The sequence below is a fragment of the Cavia porcellus genome, unplaced genomic scaffold (assembly GCF_034190915.1).
Source record: "Cavia porcellus strain 051 isolate PalLab524CR breed Dunkin Hartley unplaced genomic scaffold, mCavPor4.1 scaffold_15, whole genome shotgun sequence".
In the NCBI taxonomy this organism is placed as follows: domain Eukaryota; kingdom Metazoa; phylum Chordata; class Mammalia; order Rodentia; family Caviidae; genus Cavia; species Cavia porcellus.
The window spans coordinates 7,946,292-7,966,824 of record NW_026947498.1 but is presented as its reverse complement, the minus strand read 5'-3'; the positions used below and the strand labels follow the sequence as shown (position 1 = coordinate 7,966,824).

General features: G+C 51.1%; 1 protein-coding gene across 6 annotated transcripts in view; it reads left to right on the top strand.

The window, feature by feature from the left end:
• The window catches only part of Pknox1 (PBX/knotted 1 homeobox 1), a 51,035-nt gene that overhangs the window by 12,809 nt on the left and 17,693 nt on the right, over positions 1-20,533 (top strand). For 2 of the 6 annotated variants that reach the window (XM_063224551.1, XM_063224547.1), the window contains exons 2-6: positions 5,108-5,490; positions 6,097-6,204; positions 8,804-8,931; positions 16,962-17,133; positions 19,455-19,625. In XM_063224551.1, the coding sequence (XP_063080621.1) occupies positions 6,154-6,204; positions 8,804-8,931; positions 16,962-17,133; positions 19,455-19,625 (522 nt within the window). In that variant the 5' untranslated portion in view covers positions 5,108-5,490; positions 6,097-6,153. Of the gene's footprint in view, positions 1-1,287; positions 3,679-5,107; positions 5,491-6,096; positions 6,205-8,803; positions 8,932-9,439; positions 11,509-16,961; positions 17,134-19,454; positions 19,626-20,533 lie in introns of those variants that run through there. The other 4 variants (XM_063224550.1, XM_003463963.5, XM_063224548.1 and 1 more) reach the window with 4 other exon arrangements.

Sequence of the window (20,533 nt, the reverse complement as noted above, 5' to 3'; positions counted from 1 at the left end):
GGTTAATGGCCACAGTGAGGAGGAGACTTGTGCCAGTGACCCGCAGGGGGCGCAAACGCTGTGGACTGCAAGCACGTAATAAAAAATTCTTCAGAAACATAAAAAAACTTTAATTAAAAAATGGCTTATTGACATTTGTGTGTCTTTAGTTAGTGAATTTTAATTGTTTGCGAAAGTTGGAACATTGCATTTTCCTTCTGTGGCCTGCAGGTCACTCTGGGAAGGGTACTGAAGTGACAGAGAACTTCAGTGACTGGAGGCAGCAGACAGGGAGCATGTGTAGCCCTCAGTGTAGAGCATTAGGTGGGTGGTCCTCCATGGGGAGCCGAGCCCCGGGACAGGTAAAAGGCAAGCAGCCCGCACATTGGAGGGGAATACGAGTGACCTAAGGTGTTTTGCTCAAAAACATTCTTTGAGCTCAGTCTGTTTCTTTAATGTTGAATCTCTCCCTTTTACTTTTTCAGTCATCTAATTCATGGATTAAAAGTACAGTATCTAGGGGACGTGGGGTATAGTGGGCCTAGGGAAGAAGCAGCCAGACAAACTGGGGAATACTGATGGGAATGGTCTGCAGTGGATTCCACTGCCTTTTGGAGCTGCAGTCTTGTTAGCTCTGGCTCTGCTTGTCCTCTCTGCCCATCTTTACTGCTTCCCTCCTCTCTCACTTCCCCCAGACTTTGACCCCTTATTGTCCAGGGAAGCAGAGGCGCTGAGGGTCCATCTCCTTACAAGTGCCTCAAGGTAAAAAGAGGATGATGAGACCCCGGGCTAGGATCCAGTGTTTCCAAAGGAAATGAGGAAGAAAGGTTTGGTTGTTTGATAAACTGTCATCTTTTGATAGGAGAAGAGGGCAAGAACATTAACAAGCCATTGACACTTAAGCTTCATATTATAACCAGCAGGGGCCAGGAAGACCCCCCCCCCGCCTCCTCAGTGCTGGGGATAGAGCTCAGGCTTTGCACCTGCAGGGAAAGTCCTGTGCCACAGAGGCGCATCCCCAGCCCAGCGAATCCTTGCCCTCCAGTCACCCTTGCAGTGTTACAGAATGTGAAAAAGGACAATTTTCGGTAAAGATGAGCCTGCCAACACTTGTCATGGGTCAGATCCTCTTAGTTCTTTCCCAGTAGGTGCTAGGTTTCACCCACTCTCAGATGGTCCTAGGCTCAGATGGTCCTGCGCTCATGGACAGAGGGGCCTTGGGCTGTGTGGAGTGCTGTGCCCTCTGCTGGAGGAGAGTCCCCCAGGGGCTGGGGAAGCCACAGGCCTGTGCTTGGGTGGGGCGGTTTGGGGGTGTGGCGCCATCTGCTGGCAGCTTCTCTCCCGCTCCTTGGTGTCAGTAGCAGTGCTGGTCACCGTGGGACTTTTGTGCCCTGTACTTACTCAATTGTATGGTGGGCAGGAAGAGTTGCTCGGCTCTCCCATTTTTAGTTCCTTGCCTGGTGTTCTGATGCATGGGGGCACTTGTGTGCAGAGACATTGTAAATGTCTCTTTCAGAGTAGTTGGATCAATGTGTATCGAATATAACCATTTTTGAAAAAGAAGAACTGCAGGTCTTTACGTTTTTGAAATAAAATTCTGTCCCCTCCCCTGTGTTGATTGTGAACATCTGGAACCAATTGAGATAGCAGGGCTGCGGTTGCTGCTGCTGAGGTCCAACGTGTTGGTGTGGCCGGATTGCTTTTGCTGCCCACATGGGGTCGGCTGCGGGTGTAAGGGCCCTGCTGCTGGCTCTCGGCATGTGCGCCTCAGCATAGAGAGTGTGAGGGCCTGCAGCATCGCCACATGGCCCAAGCTCAGTCTCTGTAGCAACAGTATTTTCATCGCCTAGTTTTCTTTCTTTCTTTTTAATTTTAAAGATAGTAAAATCCAATGAAACAAAATAGAACAAAGCCAATCAAAGCAAAGCAGCAAAACTGGCACAGAACTTCAGAGCACAATACTAGGAAAACATAAGTGGCTGCCGTAGTACATCTTGTGGTCTTCACAATAGTTGTCCATTCCATCAGGTATAGCAAAATCAAAACAGAATTCCCTAGTTTTCTTAAATCAACTTTTACAGCATTTGGTTTCTTTTTATTTTTATGGGCTTTTTCTTAGATGTTTACCCAAATTGGCTTTGAACCCTAGGCCCAGGCAAACCTCCTGCTTCCTCAGCTTCCTTATTAGTTGGGATTACAGGTGCACACCTCTATGGCTAGCACTGTGTGTGTGTGGTCCTGGGGACTGAATGGATGCCTTTGCACTGAGCTGCATCCCTAGCCTGTCTTGTTTGGTTTTGTCTATTTGAGACAGGGCTTCACTGTGCAGCTCAGGCTGGCCTTGAACTCATTGGCCGTGAACTCACAGCAGTCCTCCTGCTTCAGCCTCCTGAATGCTAGAATTACAGGCATATGCCACCATGCCTGGCTGTTACTTACTTTTTATTTCAAGACCAGACCTTGCTTGCTAAGTTGCTTAGGCTGGTCTCAAATTTGCAGTCCTCGTGCCTCAGCCCCACCTAGTGCTGGCATTAGAGAGGTTCTCTACCATGTCTAGCTCATGGGTTGATTTTGATCACATATTATAGTTGGTTACCTGGCACCATCCCTTCACCTTTCTGTTTGTTTGTTTATTTTTGAAACAGGGGCTTGCTGTGCATTGAGGCTGGCTTGGACTTACTATGTCTCCCACACTGGCCTTACACTTGAGGCGGTCCCCCTGCTTCAGGCTCCCAAGGCTGGGATTACAGGCATGCGGCACTACACCTGGCTCACAGAACACTTTTCTATCTTAAACAGTCTAGGATATTCAGAGATCTGATTTCCCAGTGGGCAACGGCTGGAAACCTCCTTACCATGGCAGCTCCGTGGCTGCCTAGTGAGGGTCTCCAGCCTTTCTTGCCTGTCTCGCCAGTGCTGCAGGGTACAGCTGGTCCCACTGGGTGGTATGGTGTGTTGGAATAAGCAATGTGGCACACATGGGTGGCCCTACAGGTACTCGGGCCAGACTCCTTCCCCTTCCAGCTGTTCTCAGGCTGCAGTGCTCCCAGCTACAAAAGGAGTTTTGGAAAGGAGCCCTGCAAAGCCAGGGCTACTCTCCACGTCCGCCTGTGGTGTGCAAGTGTCTCAAGTGCCATGGGTTAGATCTAGACTGCCCCCTGGAACCTCCTGTGCCCAGAGGTGGAGTTTGGGAGGTGGTCTAACGGCCCCTGAGTGCTCACTCATCAGTGGAGCCCTCCCCTGGAGGTGCAGAGCTGCCCCGCTAGGGAAAGAGGCTGAGGTCTGGAGGAGTTAGACCGTTCTCCAGCACCTGCCTCTCTGCTTCCTGCCTGCTGCGGTTGAGCCCTTTCCACCGAGGATGCTCCCACTGTGCCCTTCCGCCCTGGAGCCAGCTGAGCAAGAGTTCTTCAAAAACAGTGAGCAGAAAAAGACTTGTCCTTTATGTCGCAGTCGGCAGGTGTCCTGTTCAGCTGGGAAGTCACTGAGGCACTGAGAAAAGGGCACAGCTTCACCCTTCCTCCCTCTTTCTGAAGTGCACCCCGGACTTGCAGGTCATCCCATGGAGCATCTTCTGAGAGTTTTTGGCACTGGTGCTGTCAGCCAGCCACAGCCTTTCTCTGGGTCGATGGCCGCGGACATGGAGGGGCAGACGCAGTCCTCAGCCCGCAGCTTCGTGCTCTGGCAGCCACTTAAATAAGGGTGAGATTAAAATCTGCTGTGAGAGGTACAAGGCCATCTGTGTGCAGAGGCAAGCAGAGCTGTCACTAACCACATTCTAGAGTGTTTAGGCTGTAATTGACTCATTCCTGTACGTCTAAATTCTATTATAGATGAGTATTTCTACTGCACATCCAAGATTGCACCTGTTGCTGGGGTTGCCAGGAGAGCAGTGGATGAGGGGTTATAATGCTGGGGACTGCATAGAGGGGTTGTGTGAAGGCCCTGAGGAAGGCCTTGAGGGGGAGGCAGTGTCATGATGGCAAATGTGCACAGTGAGCCATGCGCACAGTGGAGGAGAGGGCTTGGCATAGCTTCCAGGTTGGCCAGGACCCAGGGAGGGGAGAGGACAGGGACACGGGAGAGGTGGCAGCTGGAGAGGAGCAGGGTCAGTGATGCCTGGCATGGGACAGGGGCAGAAGCGACCTGGAGAGGTGACTCATATGGATAGATGTGCGTGTTATAAAGTGTGGAGAGTGGACTGCAGCAGGGCCGGGCTGAAGTCCCAACAACCAGATGGGACCAGGTGGCTGGGTCTGGGGACAGTGCTGACCAGGAGTCTGCACTGGAAGGTGGGTAGCTGGGAGTCAAGCGGGAGAGCAGCTGGGAGGAGAGGCAGGCTCAGGTCACGGCTGAGCCCTAGGGAGATGCTCCAGGCCAGGTGTGCGGATGGCGGGGGTTCTGATTGGATAGTGGGTTCCTAGCTAGATGGAAGCAGCTTTCATGTCGGTTCATGGCCTTGGAGACTTTCCTCCCATCTTGACTCTTGCACGCGGTCCACTGCCATCCTTCCAGTGGCCAAGATCCCTGTGTGGCTGCCTCTTGCTTGTGGCTTCAAGGATGCTGCCTGGCTCTGCTTCTAGCCCCAGGGCTCCTTGCCATGTTGTGTTCTCCCATCTGCTGGTACAGCCATCCCCTGCCCCTGCTGGTCTCCTCCAGGCTTGTGGCCTTGAATGAGGCATTCACAAGTGAGGGCTGTGCCACGGATGGCCACAGGCCAGCTGGGCTAGATGGGGAGCCCTGGCCTGGTGTGCGTCAGCCCTGAGTTCCATCCCCAGCACTGGGTGCAAAGAAGGTTTTTAAAATCTAGAAACCTTTTCTGTCACCGTTTTGGGGCTGAAATCCAGCATCATGATGTGGGCAGGGCTACACTCCCTCGGGAGGCTCCAGGGGAGGGTCCTCCTCCAGCTCCTCTACCTCCCTGTGGTACCCTCCTGTCCTCCACACAATGGCAAATACTAAACCGGGATGTTTGCGGCTCAGGACCCTTCACCCATGGCCTCTGGAAGCCACTGTGCGCGGGTCCTGGGAGAGGGTGACCTGGTTCCCCTTCAGCATGTCCTACTGGGACCTGCTGCCCCAGCGCCCGGGAGTCTGCAGAGCGTCTCAGCCTCACTTCTTGTTCCCCCAGGCCACAGGCGCTGCTGCTCACCTGTCTGCTCTTGTCCGGACCTGCGGCTCTGCTCCTCCAGGTGCTCAGGCGGGAAGGCCGTGTCCCCTGACTGTGTCCTCACCGAGGCCCAGCTTACAGCCAGCATTTTCCAGGGACCAGGAGTGCACTGCTCCCCCACTGGCCAGCCCTGGCTTTGGCTGTACCAGCCAACCTCTTAGCTGGGAAGTGGGTGTCACAGGAGGAGGCCTGGGCCTCCAGTGCTCAGCAGAGGCTCCGCAGGGGCCCCTGATGCTGCTGCTGGTGGCCAGGACGCTGTCCCTTTGAGCTGAGTGCAGAAGACGCGCTGCTGCTCATTTCTTCGTGGACCGTAGCTGCTTTAGGGCCTCCTAACGTGGTCCGTGGTAAGATGGCTCTTGGCCTTGCTGTGAGTTTCTCCTGACCCTGGGACCACAGAGTCTGGGTGACACGTCCCCCGGTATTGCTGGTCTGTCACTTGGGGGTCAGCCCATGTTCTTTGCTCTGCTCCGAAACGCCTCTCTGCAGCCATGTTGTAGATGTGTGTCATGGTCCCTGGCCTAGCCTTCTGTCTTCTCAACATTATTTTGAGGTTGGACTAAACCAGTAGCCATTGTCCGTGTGTCTGAGCCACACACGTGGTGCTCCAGGAGAGCCAGCTTTTGCTCCTCGTGCACGATGCCTGCGAGCTACACCTGCTCTTGGGGTGCTGTCCCTCCGTGTCCTTGTGCCCCCAGAGCCTGCCCACACGGCTTTTCCCTCAGAGGCCACCCTGACCATGCGTGCAGCCTGGTGCCTCCCCAGGCCCCATGCTGTGCCACATCACTGTCCCCTTGGTGTCATGCCCAGTGTGTGAGATGAGTGACCTCACAGCAAGAAGGGGTGGCTCTGCCCTGAGAGATGATGCCTCAGAGTCACTGCCCAGGTGCTGTGGGGAGGGGAGGAGGGAGGCCATACGCCCCTAACCACCGCTTCTCGCTCTTATTTTCTAGACGCCGCGTGCTTCGCACTCGAGATGATCTGATGTCCTGAGCACACGCTCGCTCACCATGATGGCTACACAGACGCTGAGTATAGACAGCTATCAGGATGGGCAGCAAGTGAGCGCCTGACCTTATTCTGCATGCTAGCTGCTGCCCATGGGCCTGGCCCTGGGCAGTGGAGGGTGCTCTGTGTGCTCATCCACACGCCCTGTGAGGTTGCACCTTCAGTCTTCAGTCTGTTATGCTTTGCTATTTGTTGGTGTCCAAAGATAAGCCATAGAATTCTCCAGATTAGTTCCTTGTCACTTTAGCATCCCTCCCCTTGCATAATTGACCTTTTTTTTTTTTTTTTTTTTTTTTTTTTTGCGGTACTGGTGATCAAACTCATGACCTCATGCTTGCTAGGAGGCACTTATGCCTCTGAGCTAAATTCCCAGCTTGACCTTTTTAAAGTCAGTGTTAATTAGCATTGTGGCTTTTGAAGAAGAGCTGGATGCTTGCCTAGCTAGCATATAGAAGGCCCTGGATTAGTAGTTTAAAAGAAAGAAAATCTGTACTCCTGAGCCCCCACCCTCTTCTCTCTCTCCTCCCTCCTTCGTTGTTTTGGTGTTGGGTCCCCGGGGCTTGTTGTATGGTAGGCAAATCCTCTACCATTGAGTTCTTTCCTGCAGCAGGGTAGGGTTTGTTTGTGGTGCTAGGGGTTGGACCCAGTGCCTTTCACACTGTGCTACCTACCAGCCCTTTAAGACAGTATTTGCCAGATCGCTCAGCTGGGACTTGAACTTGCAATCCTCTTGCTCCAGCCTTCCAGAGTGCCCAAGATGATTTAGATAAGTATAGTTTCTCATGTTGATGATCACAAAACTGAGCTGAGCCAACCAAGTTTGACATGGGAGTTCTGAGGTTTCATCTCCCCAGTAATAAGTGTGTGAGGAACTGTCCTGGTAAGACATCTGGCAGAGTCTGTGTTGATGGTCCTGTCTTGGGTAGCTGTGCTGTGATGTGGGTGGCCCCTTGACTGTCCCCCACTATGGGCGGGGCTCTCCTCGGCTGCTGTGTGCTGTGTCTGCCTGTGTGGCTATTGTGTACTCTGCGACCTCAGAAATTGAGGAGGAGCTTGACTGAGGCACCCATAGTGCCGCCTGCCCTTTGTGTTCCCACGAAGGTGGGGTCCGGAAGCCCCTTGTTCCCTGCCGCCCTGTGGAGGGTTGGATGAGGTCAGGGTAGAGGCCTGCCTGATGCCTCAGTAGGACAGCTCAGGTCTCCGTCCTTTCTTGTCCACTCGTAGGCAGTTAGAAGTTTACTGCAGCAAAATTTGATTTGCTTTTTTTGGAAACTGAATTGTTCAAGGATAGAAATACATTTTACCCAAGAGACAAACACATAGCTTATTTAAAGCAGTCAAGTCATGTATCTTTAAGACTTTTCAGTAAACACAGCTGGTCTTTACTTTGTGAATGCAGTGGGCTTTCCTAATTTGTGTGTGTGTGTGTGTGTGTGTGTGTGTGTGTGTGTGTGTCTGCATGTTTGTGTGTATGCACACACCCACGCTGGAGTATCACACCAGGCTTTGTGCATGCCACATATGTACTCTACCACTGAGCTGAATCTCAGACCATGTAAAAACCTTTACAGTGTATAGCTGGGAATGATGGTGCAATACATATAATCCTAGCGCTCTAGGAGACCGAAGCAGAAAGAGCACCAAGTTTAAGCCCAGCCTGGGAAATTTAGAGGCTTAATGATACCCTGTTTTAAAAAAACGTTTCACATCGAGGAATGTGGCTCAGTGCAGAGCCCTTCAGTTCAAATCCCAGTGCTGAGGCAGGGTGGGGGCATGTAGAGTGGATAGGGGAAATTTCCACGCTGGTGCAAGTATGTAGCATATTGGATTTTCAATTATTTTTAGAAAAAGACAAAAGAGTTTGGCGTACAGTGGTATCACGATTCATGAATGCTTTTGTTCACAAACAAGTGTTTGGCAAAATTTTGTTTGCAAACTGCATCAGGTAACAAACATGACTGTGGCCTCTTTCCCACACAGACACACAATCCTGGAGCAAGGTAAGTTCACGGACCGAGATACCACTGTCTGTTACTACCCCTCTCATCATATTATTAAAGTGAGGCTCTATGGCAGGAAGACAGTAAAAGATTGTTTACGTGGTAGTGTATAGTTGTAATTTTTAAATCACAAGCATATCACAGATATTGGTCATCTCAGTTCTTAAGCAGTTTGGGAATTTGATCTTTATGTTACCTGCTTTAAATCATATTAAAGTCAAGGAGTGTTTTTTTCTTTCTTTTTTTTTTTTTTTTTGTCTTTTTTTTTGAGACGGGGTATCGCTATGCAGTTCAGGCTGGTCTTGAGCTCACTTTGTAGCTCAGGCTGGTCTCGAACTCGCAAGGATCCTCCCCCCTCAGCCTCCTGAGTGCTGAGAGCCACCACACCCAGCTAAGTCAAAGGAGTTTTATTGGTACCATGCTATACTCCGTGCATTGTTGCCAACTCATTAAGTGTCTGACCATTCACACAAAGTGTCTGATTGTGTTCCTGTTTGGGAGTAGAATATAATTTTATTGTGTTCAATAACAGAAATTTAAGGCTGGGGATTTAGCTCAGTGGCATAAGCACCTGCCTTGCAAGCGTGTGGTTATGAGTTCGATCCCTGGCACTGATAAAAAAAAATAATAACAAGTTCTCCTCCTTTTATAGATGCAAGTGGTAACAGAGTTAAAAACGGAACAAGATCCAGTCTGCTCTGAAGCGGATGCGGAAGGAGTCAGCCCTCCTCCCGTGGAGTCTCAGACCCTGATGGATTCGGACAAGCAGGCCATTTATAGGTAGCACCAGGGTGTGGGCGTGTGGGCTTGCGGAGGACCCGCGGAAGGCAAGCCTTTTTGATGCCACCCAGAGCTGGTGTGAAGGCAGGGTGGACAGTGCCGCTGTGGGGTGGTGCCACACCTGGGAGACTTCGCTGGGTGAAGCTGATGTGACTTTTGACAGCTAGAGGAGAGTGTTTTGTGATGTATATTTAGGTAATCTTGCCAAAAGGAATCTTTAGGCCCATGTGGTTCTATGTGTGTGTTTATGGTGCTGGGGGTCAGACCCAGGGCCTTGCTCATGCGAAGCAAGGGGTCTACCCCTGACTGTACGCCAGCCCAGACTCAGGTGGGTTTGGGGAGGAGTCTGCCAAATATATGAAGACGAAGAGAACAGTGAGTTTGTAGTCTCTTCCAGAAAACAAGAGGGGGATGCTCCCCAACCTCCCTGGGAACTGCCTTATTCTGACCCTAAACCAGAGGAAGGCAGTATAAAACCACATACAGACCAGTGTCCCTCCACGCTTAGGTTCATCATCAATAAAAGGCTGACAAAATCCACCAGTATGCAAAAAGAAAACCACCTAGTGAACAAGTGGAGTTTATCCTGCAATGCAAGGCTAGTTCAGCATTAAAAACCCACCAGTGCACAATATATCCTGATTCTTCTTTGTCCCCCAATCCCTTCCCCTCCCTTCAACCCTTCTTCCCCTTAAAAAAACCAAAAATCTACCAGTGAGATCCACAAGGTGATCATATCCGTTGATATAGAAAAGCAGTCAGCAAACTCCAATCTGTAACCATCTACTTACAGCTAAGAGTTGTCAAGTAAAGGCAGTATTGGGGAACTCTCTTTGAGACAGGGTGTCCACAAAACAGCATGCTACTAGCATCCTATTTAACAGTGAAAGGTGGTGTTTTTCCCAAGATTGAGGTGTCCACTTCATTGCCCCTTTCCGGCATTGTAATGGGGATTCTGGCTCAGGCGCTGTGGCAAGAATGAGGGTAAGAGGCGCATCTCTTACTCACCGGAGAGGTACAGCCCCGGGAAGGGTAAATGGGATGTGCACGGCAGCTCACACCTGTTATCCTGACCTGGATGATACAGTGAGTTCAAGGCTTCCCTGAGGTATAGAAGAGTCTGTCTCAAAACACAACTGATTGTGCATAAATAATAACTGTCTATGTAAAAAAATTCCAAAAAAACTCCCCAAAACTTCTGCAACTAAGTGATTTTAGTAAGGTTACAGGTTACAAGAGCAACAGACAAATCCTACTTCTATACCAGTAATGTACAATTAGAAACTTAAAAGGAGCTAGGTGTGGTGGTACACAGCTATAATCCAGCATTCAGGAGGCTGAGGCAGAAGGATTGCCATGAATTTGAGGCTAGCCTGGATTCTATAGTGAGTTCAAGGCAACCTGGACTGCATAGCAAGATTTTTGTCTCAAAAAGAAAAAAAAAAAAAAAAAAGAAAGAAAGAAAGAAAAAAATAAAAAGAAAAACTTGGGCAATTCTATTTATGTTTCCTATGCCTAAGAAAATTAGATATAAACCCTTTGTGCTGAAAATGATAAAATGCTGATGTAAGCAACTGAATGCCATAATAAATGACAGGCCGTTCTGTTTCTGGGTTAGAAACAGAACCGGTGTGGAGCCGGTGTGGTTAGGGTACCAGTATCCTCAAATAGGCTGTGGACTTAACTCAGTCCCAAGCCAAGTCTTAACGGGATGGTTCTGTACAAACAGGCAAGCTAATTCCAAATTATTTAGAGAACACAAAACTAGAACAGCTCGAACAGTGTTTTTTTTTGAGACAGGGTCTTACTGTGTAGCGCATGTTGACCTTGAACTCACTCTGTAGCTTAGGCTGGCCTCCAACTTGTGATGGTCATCCTGCCTCAGCATCCTGAGTGCTGAGATTACAGATGTGACCGCCACACCTGGCTAGAGTGATTTCAAAAAAGGAAAAGTTGGAGGGATGCACCTACCTTATTTTTAAAGCTTACTGTGAAGTTACAGTCCTGGAGACGTGGTGGCACCATAAGGGAGACACCTGCAGGTCAGGCACAAAGCGCGGTCTGGAAGCAGGTGCCATGGGAGTGGTGGAGGGGGAGCCAGTGCAGCCCACTCCCCGCAGGTGCTGGGATAGGGGCACGTGTCTCGTGTCCAAAACAGAAGCCAGTGGGCCTCAGTCCGGCCTTACATCTTACACATGCATTCACTCTAACTGGATTGCAGCTCTGATAACAGACTGAAAAAACTGATTCTCTCAGGAAATATCTTTCTGAGCCAGACAAAAAGTTCTTAGGACAGCAAGACCATGATTTATCAAATCAAAAGTTGAAAAATTGGACTTGATCAAAATTTAAGACTTGTGCTGTGTCAAAAATGCTGCTGAGAGAATGGAAAGACAAACTGCATGCTGGAGGGAGAGCTGGACGTCCCACGGCTGCCGAGGAACTGTGTTGTTAGAACAAGACTCCTCAGAACTGGATGGTGAGAAAACCAGCCCTGCAGTGACAGCTGACAAAGCAGTCAAACAGGCACCGCGTCCGCCCAGGAGGACCCAGGGGCGGCAAAGCGCTGAGGGAAAGGTGCGTTCAATGCTATTGCTCATCAGAGAAATGCAGATGACACTTAGGGTGAAGCCACTATCAGGGCGGCGTGAGTGAAAGGCAGGGGCATGCCATGCTGCACAGCTGGGCTGTGCCTGCTTTGCTGCCCAGGGCACAGTCAATCTGTCCCTCCTCATACTTCATGTGCCTTCTCAGGGCCCAGAGAAATGAGAACTCGGGTTCACACAAGCTCGTGTCTGAAAGTTTCATTTTGATTATGGTAAAATGCACAGAAAGCTGAGGTCTAATCCATCTTTTGGGGTGCAGGTCAGCTTGCTCAATTCATGGTCCTTCTCCAGGAGTTTCTCATCCTTGTCTAAACTCAGGCCTCCTCTCTCTTCCTCCACATTTTCCTTTTTATTTCTGTGATTTTCAGTATTCTAGATAATCTCATCTAAGCAACGCCATGTAGTGTTTATTTTTTTGTGATTGACTTCTTTCCTATCATGTGATGTCTTCAAGGCTCCCCTGTGTTGTAACAGGATCTCCTTCCTTTTAAGGTGGGGTAGCATTCCACATCCGGTATGTGCTCTGCATGTTGGCTTGTACCATTCATCAGTGGACCTTGGCTTGCTTGTATCCTTTGACTTTGCTTTCTTTCTTTCTTTTTTCTTTTCTTTTTTTTTTTTTTTTGGTAGTGGGGATTGAACTTACAACCTTGAACTTGCCAAGCAGGCACTTAGGCCGCTGAGCTAAATGCCTTACCCCCTTTTGATTTTTCTTTGGTTTTCTTTTGGTTTTTTTTTTTGGAGCAGAAATTGAACTCAGGACCTTGCGCTTGTCAGGCAGGAGTTTATGCCACTGAGCTCTATCCCTGTCTTTTGACTTTTCTTAATGCAGCTATGAGCATAGGTGTGCAAATACCTGCCCAGCTGTCCATTAATGTTCATCGATGCTTCCTTCATGACTGTCGGAAACTGGGAGTGGCCTCGGTATTTCCCAGCCGACAAACAATGGACAGTGATGTGCCACGCAGAGGATGTTATGCAGCAGTTAAAGTAAAAAGTGTGGGTTCACAGAACAGCTCGAGGGACTTCCAGCCGCAGGCACTGAGTGAAGGAAGCTGTTGTCAGCTGGCTGGAGCAGTGTGGCTTCATTTCCATGGACTTCTAATAGCACCACGCACTGGGGCAGGGGACCCCGTGGGCGATGGCCCAGGCGGAGAGCGGATTTGGGCACAGTGCAGCAGAGGGGCAGGGAGAGGAGGTCTGGGGTCTTGGAGCTGCTCTGCAACTTGATCATGGCAGTGTTTACACACTCACAGTGTGCAAGTGTGTGGGTGTGTGCCAGGACCTGGCCATTCCACTGTTGGATAGTTTATCAAATAAAAGTCTGAACCTGCACTGGTCCTGGTGTTCTGAGACCTCGGTCTCCTTTACCTTGGAACTCACCTGATTAACAGCATCGCATAAAACAGTTCCACTCAGAATTGCCACAAAAGCTGTAAAACTAGGAACAAACCTAGCGCCAAGTACACCACAACTGCATAGAGAAAATTGTAAAACTTGTAATGAGGAATGTAAGCAAAAACCAACTGGTAGACAGCTGTTCACATCCCTGCATAAGAGCACTTAGTGCCAGGGTGGTGGCACACACCTGTGATCCCAGCATTTGGGAGGCCAGGATGGGTTACACAGAGACCAGCCAGAACTACATAGTGAGAACCTGTCTGAAAAAAAGAGCAAAGGGAAGCACTTAGTGCCCTGAAGCTTCACTTCTATATAGATACAATTCTAAAGCTCATCTGGTGGAAAATGTGCAAGATAACTGATGTTGTAAACAGCACAATATAAATAAAGTCCCACAGGAAGTTCTGTGTCACTTTGCTTTGCTTTTGTGACGGTTACTGCCTTAAAAAGATGACGAGGAGGGCCAGCCCAGGAGCCCCGCCACCTTGTGGCTGGCCACCCCTCCCACCCCTGGGGTAGATAGTAGAGGACCGTGATGTGGACATGCACCATACTGCAGAGTTCAGAGAGAGGCTGGGCATGCGTGAAAATACAAACGGGGCTTTCAGTCGGTAGGCAGCAGATGCGCGCGTAAGCATCAAAGGACCCACAGACTATTGGTAAAAGATTCCCAAGTTCTTTGTTAATAAAAATCCAGCTGAAGCCAGATTTAATGGTGCACACCTGTAATCCCAGCACTTGGGAGGCTGAGGCAGGAGGACTGCCCACATTTGAGGCCAACCTAGGCTACGTAGCAAATTCAAGATCAGTTTGAACTTCATAGTGAGACGCTGTCTCTCAACACACCCCCCACCAGAAAACCCAGTGGAAGACAAATATGAAGAAAACAGGAAAATACATGTAGCCATCAACTAAGGATGCTTTCTTAAGTGAACACAAACTCAAAGAGTAACTGATAAAAACTACAAAACCCTTTATATGACAATAGATGTTACAGATAAGTCATAGACTACAGACTGGGAGCAGGTGTGTGTCACGGAAGCAAAGTGTCCGTATCCCGAGCCTGGAGCGGGCAGTGGAAGACGGCAGCCTCAAGCACCAGGGCCAGCGTGGGCAGTCCCTGAGGGAACGTTCCAGGTGGACATGTGTCTTTTCTGCCCAGCTAAAAGATGTCCTGCCACAGTAAAAAGAGGAGGCCAGGGACAGTGGTGCACACCTACAATCCCGGCTGCTCGGGAGGCGGAGGACCGGCCACAGCCTGGGCAGCCTGCGAGGTCCTCTCTCAAAGTAGATGCTTAACATTAACTGTGTGGGTTCTCTCACATGAGAAATCCAAAATGCAAACCAAAGACTGAAGTTCAGGAGAGATGGTAAGAAACATGGAGGTGAGCTCTGCGGAGACCAGGAAGGGCAAGGCAGAGGAGACGGGCCGATGTACCTGTGTGCCAGCTTCCCACGGCACTTTTAATGGCTGTGAACTGTCTTGGTCATTTTTCTTGTTGCTAAGGGAAAACCCTCAGCACCCTAAGTTAAAGGAGGAAAGGTTTACCTGGCTCGAAGTTTGTAGAGGATTCAGTCCCTAGTCTGCGGGCTTCAACAGGGTGGCCTGGTGAAGAGAGGTGGCTTGGCGGCCACCCACCTCCTTTCAGTGCCTTTGTGTCACTCCCCATCCAGGCTGCAGGCCTGTTGCGGTGCTGCCCACAGCTGGGCAGGGCTTCCACTGTCACCCTCACTCCCTGTCACATACCCTGCCACTGCAACACTCCCACCTGTGAGCACGGGAGGCTTTGGGACTGGTAGACACAAACCAAGGCAGTGTAGAGGTTTCTGGAAAGCCTGGGGGCTGTGGTCCTGAAGATCCCTAGAACTCAGAGGGGGTATGCTGAATAGCCCTTCTGTTTTCTTTCTGTTTTTGTTTTTGGTTTTTTGATTTTTGAGACAGGATCTCACTGTGTAGCCCAGGCCAGCCTTGATCCCTTACAGTCCTGCCTCAGCCTCCCAAGTGCTCAGCCTCCGGATTACAGCACCTGGTGTACCTGGCTCCATTTTCCTTCCTTACCCTTTTTTCCTTTACATTGTCAATTAAAATGAAATAAAGTCCCAACCATAGTACACACTTTTTTTCTTTTCCTTTCTCCCCTGTTCTGGGGGCTGTGCTCAGGGTTTACCGCACTGGCCACACACTGTGCCACAGAGCTGCACCCTCGGCCCCTGCAGCTCAGCACGCTCCCCGGTGTTCCACGTGTGGCTGCGAAGGGGGATGTACATCTGCACCGCTGTGAAGCAGACCTCCAGAATCTTTTCGTCTTGCAAATGTGACACTGCGCAGTGATGGCAAGTCTTTCAGAGACTGAGTGCCCAGACCGAAACCCATCGCTCAGTGCAGGGTGCCGATGCTGCAGTTAAACCTGAATGCCGAGACCCAGGCAGCCTGACTTGCATGTTGACTGAGCGCCATGTGCAGCATGCGTGCCTTCGGTCTCTGCCACTGCTCTGTACCCATTAAACCCAAGGCACCTTTCCTCTTTCACCCTTCACCCCATTGACTCTGTTCCATTTTCCTTTTGTGAATTTATTTTAGATGCCCCGTAGAAATGGCACCACATACGAGCTGGCTTCCTGTGGTACATTGCTTCACTCAGCACGATGTCCTCAGGGCTTATCCCTGCTATAGCACAGGACTCTGGTAGCCTCCAGTGTCCTCGCCTTTCCCTCCAGGCAGGGCTGCCAGGAGCTCATTGTGTCTGTGGACAGGGGTCCTCCCTGGTTGTCTGTGATTGTTCCCAACTCTGGATGACCCCAGTGACTGCCAGGTGACATGACACTAGAATTTCAGGGGTAGGCTGCCACAACACAGTTAAAGAATGCCAAGATGTCGCTTCAGCAGCACTTGCTGCTTAGTTTGTGGGGCTCAGCACAAGAGTAAAACCTGAGGTTCCCTGTTCCAGACACAAGAATTTCAGGCCAGTGCTTGCAGGACCTCCACGCAGCCGTCCTGTTAATCAAAGCAGGTCCCAGGACCTGGGGGCACGGTGTCCTCAGGAGGAGGGCACCACCAAAATATGGACAGCTGGGGGCAGGGAGGAAGGCACACTCGGGGATGGTGGGGTAACCCCAAAGGCTTTCTGCCTGACCCGTGGGCCAGAGTCCTTTCCGGGAAACAGCTTCACCCTGTGGGTAACTGGAGATCGGTACCAGACCATGCAAATGACTGTAACGGAAAATCACACAGCAGACAGCCAGTGTTGCTGAGGACGTGGGGAAGTCAGAACCCTTGGACACTGCTGACGAGAGGGAGAAGACTGCGGCCACTTTGTAAAACTGCTCCTCAGACAGAAGTGGAATTCCGTTTGGCTCCCCACCTCTCCAGTCCTGCCCACGGTCCTAAGAGAAGGAACACCAACGGGTGCCCTCAAGCACTTGCGAGTCAGCGCTCAGAGCAGAAGCAGCTATGGTAGCTGGGAGGTAGATGCAGCCCAGACGTCCACCGACTGAAAGGGAAAAGCCAATTGGCGTGTCCTCACCAGTCTCCCAGAATGGCGGACAGTGTATGGCACAGCAAGCTCCAAGCTCCGCACAGCTCCTGTCCTTCGGAGTGTCTGGACAGGTGTGGAGAGAAGGTGAGGCCAGGAGGAGTGGATAGGGATTGCTGGTGGCCACAGGCTGCTTGTCAATGATGACATTGGAACCAGTGTACAGTACCTTTAAAACCACTGACTTCACCGGGAAGAAAGGTTTGTGCTTATGTTTCATCAGTTTTTCATGCCTGTAGCTCGTAAGCTGAGCAGGTACTTTGAACGTAACAGTACGCAATGTATTAGCCATTGTTAACCTCCTTTTGTTTTGAAATTTTGTGTTATCATTTTTGTTGTTGTTTCTCTTTAAAATAAAAATGGCCTTTGTGCTGTAAGTGGTGAGATGTGCAGCTGGGGCTGGGTCCTAGAGCTCCACCGGGCTGCGTGGCACCAGAGCCCAAGCTGGAGGCAGAGAGCACAGCTCTGTTCTCCGTCCTTCCCTCTGCAGGCACCCCCTATTCCCACTGCTAGCCTTGTTGTTTGAAAAGTGCGAGCAGTCCACACAAGGCTCGGAGGGCACCACTTCCGCCAGTTTTGACGTGGACATTGAGAACTTCGTCAGGAAGCAGGAGAAGGAGGGGAAGCCCTTCTTCTGTGAAGATCCAGAGACAGACAACTTGGTAAGTAAAATCAGTGTTTCATGTGGATGTTTTGCTTTCATAATTTTAAAATCTGTTCACGGCATTTTGAACTCATATTTAGAACTCCAGACTGTAGCTCCACGGAAGGGGGGTGACCGCTGACCACCAGCTTCCTTGGTTAGGAACACTTAGCAGATGAGCAGACAGCTCCGGACTGCGCAGCCAGTGGCCAGAGATACGGCTGTGGGTGCTGTGTGGGCTCCTTTTGTCCCCGGCCCTCCCGCTCTGGGACCACTCCTTGCCCTGCCTCTGGCCACTGCAGACTCAACAGCTCTGCCTCTCCTGCCATGGAGCCAGCGGGTGATTAGCTGGACCCCCTTAAGTTAGGAGCCACATTAACCCTCCTCTTCCTTAAGCTGTGGCTGGGGTGTTGTATCCCAGCGGTGGGAAACTGACTGATTCAAGGGGAGAGCTGTGTAATTATAAAGGAACTCACTTTACAAGCCAGTTGTGCATATCTGTAATTCCAGACATCTGGGACACAGAAGCAGGGGGTTCACAAATTTGAGCCCAGCCTGGCAACTTAGCAACTTAACAGATCCCTAATTTAAAAAATAAAATAAAGAGTTGGGGACGTAGCTCAGTCTCAAGGCACTCACTGCATTGAGTCCCCGGTACTGGAGGGAAAACAGACCATAACCAGCTTTACAGTGGGTTTTAATGGGATTGCCCCCAGGCTGCCCAGTTTCTAGTTAGTTCCTTCTTTAACAAGCACATCACTTAACTTGGGCTGCATCCTAAGTGGAGGGATCGGATCCCCCTGAGGTCTGAGAGGCATCCAGGGCTGTGCCCCGGCAGTGCCAGTGGTAAGTTTCTTCTTAGCAGATGTCTAACCTGGGGCCCAGCACTTGCACCATTTCCTTCAAGACTGACTCACTGGGAGCTGGGGATTTAGCTCAGTGGCATAAGCGCCTGCCTTGCAAGCAGGCAGTCGTGAGTTCAATCCCTGGTACCGATAAAGAGGAAAAAGACAAAAATAAAAAAGACTGACTCACCTGGGCGCCCTCCTCCTGCATCCTGCGCACTCTGCAAAGGAAATGGAGTTGCCTGGGGCCCATTGACGAGTCTGCTAAAGCAGGCCCTGCCCTGTGGGAGGCACACAGCACTTGTGGCCTTTGCCAGGTGGCCACATCCTGTGCCTCCTCCTGAGGGTGTCAGGTCTCTGCCCCCTTGCAGGCCTTGCACACAGACCCAGCCTGAGCACCATGGTAAGCTGTCCTAGGGCCCATGACAAAGCCTTGCCCTAAGCAACAGAGGGTCTTTGCAAGCTGCTTTGTTCCTAGTGAACTGCCAGGTGTTTGCCTTTAAAAATGTCTTGTGGGCCAAGGGTTTAGCTCAGCGGCACAAGTGACTGCTTAGCAAGAGCAAGGTCCTGAGTTCGATCCCGTACCTAAATAAATGGCGTCTTGTGTAGCATGTTCAATCCTTTCCACCCAGTGGGCCGCTCCTGTCTCTGAAGTGAGACTAACAGTGCCTGTCCTGGTGTGAGTCAGAAGCCCTCTCTCCTGAGACTGTGTCTTGCCTTCTCCCCTCTGGCGGCTGTGTCTGGCCTGGCTCAGGGAGGGGACCTGGTATCTTTCACACCCTGCCAGGCTGCAGGGGCCCGAGTTCTGCCTGGTGCAGGGCTTGGCAGGCCCACCGCTCTGCAGCTCCTCTTGCCCGCTGGTGGGCTCTCCCTGCCCATGAGTGCCTGTGCGCCACCTCCCGAGTGGGTTCACAGGCGAGGCTGCTCTTCCGAGCTGTCCTTCACAGGCTTTGTCACTGGGATTATTGATTAGCTATCGTACAAACTGTCTCAGAACGTAGTGACTTAGTAGAAAGGTGTAAAATGTTTAGAAAATCATAAGAGAAAGTCTGGGATGTAGGGCTGGGCAGGAGGTTCTTAGACTTGGCAAGATCAGAAGAGGCCGAGCTGATAAACTGTGAACTCCAACAAAAACAAGAGCCTCTTGGGGTGGATGTGAGTCTATCCCCGCTTACAGACAAAGTGGTGGATTCGTGGAGCAGGGGTGGGAAGCTGTTGTGCGGGGCGGGCAGGCAGAGGAGAGCGGGGACAGAGCCATGCTGCCTGTGTGCGGGCACCGGGCTCATGAGTCCTCTGCACACTGGTGCAGCCCCAAGCACAGGGCACTGCTGCCAGGACCGTTGCTTGCGGTGTGATTCCTGTGTCTTCCCCTCGGCTGCCAGTGGCTGGAAACATTTCCATGTAATACCCAGAGGCCAGCTGTGTGGAAGGAAATAGTGTAGCATAGGTGCGCCGCCGCCTCCTTCCCTAAGGTCGCCGCTTTCTCTGCTCCTAGATGGTGAAGGCCATCCAGGTGTTGCGCATCCATCTTCTTGAGCTGGAGAAAGTGAATGAGCTCTGCAAGGATTTCTGCAGCCGGTACATTGCTTGTCTGAAGACGAAGATGAACAGCGAGACCCTGCTGAGCGGGGAGCCCGGAAGCCCGTACTCCCCTGTGCAGTCCCAGGTATTGCCTCGGGCCTGTACTGCATGGGCCTTGTGGCGTGGCCGGCCAGCTTTTTCAGAATTGCAGGGCTGTCCTGATGGCTGTCCTGCCTGAGGGACCCTCCAGGCCTCCGCCCCAGCCTGGTGTGGGAAGGGCTCAGACCTGAGACAGGCCAGACTGTGTGGGCCTCATGTGTGTTGTAGATGAGGCCTCTGCCTGTTTTGGGCCCCGTGACCCCGACAGGTGTCGCCGGAGGGTAGGGTGACACTGCCAGTCAGCTTTCCTTCATGAAAAAAAGTGTAGATAACACTTATGACACACAAAACAGGCACATTTTCAAAAGTTGTGTAAAATGTGTGCAAAATTTACTATCCTAACAATTTTTTTTTTGGTAGCTTTTTTTTTTGAGGCGTGGTCTCGCTATGCAGTTCAGGCTGGCCTCGGGCTCAATTTGTAGCCCAGGCTGGTCTCGAATTTGCAACCATCCTCCTGCCTCAGTCTCCCCAGTGCTGGGATTACAGGAGTGCGCCCCCATACCTGGCTTGGTAGCCATTTTTAAAGTATGTTTGAGTGGTGTTAGGTTCATTCACACAGCTGTGCTTCCAGCACCGCCATCTGTGTCCAGAGCACTTTGTCTTCCCTCCTGAAGCTCTGCCCGTTAGACTCAGATCCTCAGCCCCTCCCCCGGTGCCCGCCATCCTGCTGTTTGGCCTTCCACGGGAGACTGGGGCAGCAGCTGCCCTCTGTGCTAGGCTTATGTCCCAGCACGCAGTTCCTGGTCTCATCCATGAGGCGGGACTGTGGGTTGGCCGTCCCACCCAGCCATCCCGTTGACCTGAGCCCCGTGCCAGCATCTCCCATCCTGGTCCTGACCTCGGATCAGCTGCCACCTGGGGAGCATCTGGTGAGAACGAGTGTGCCTGTGTCCT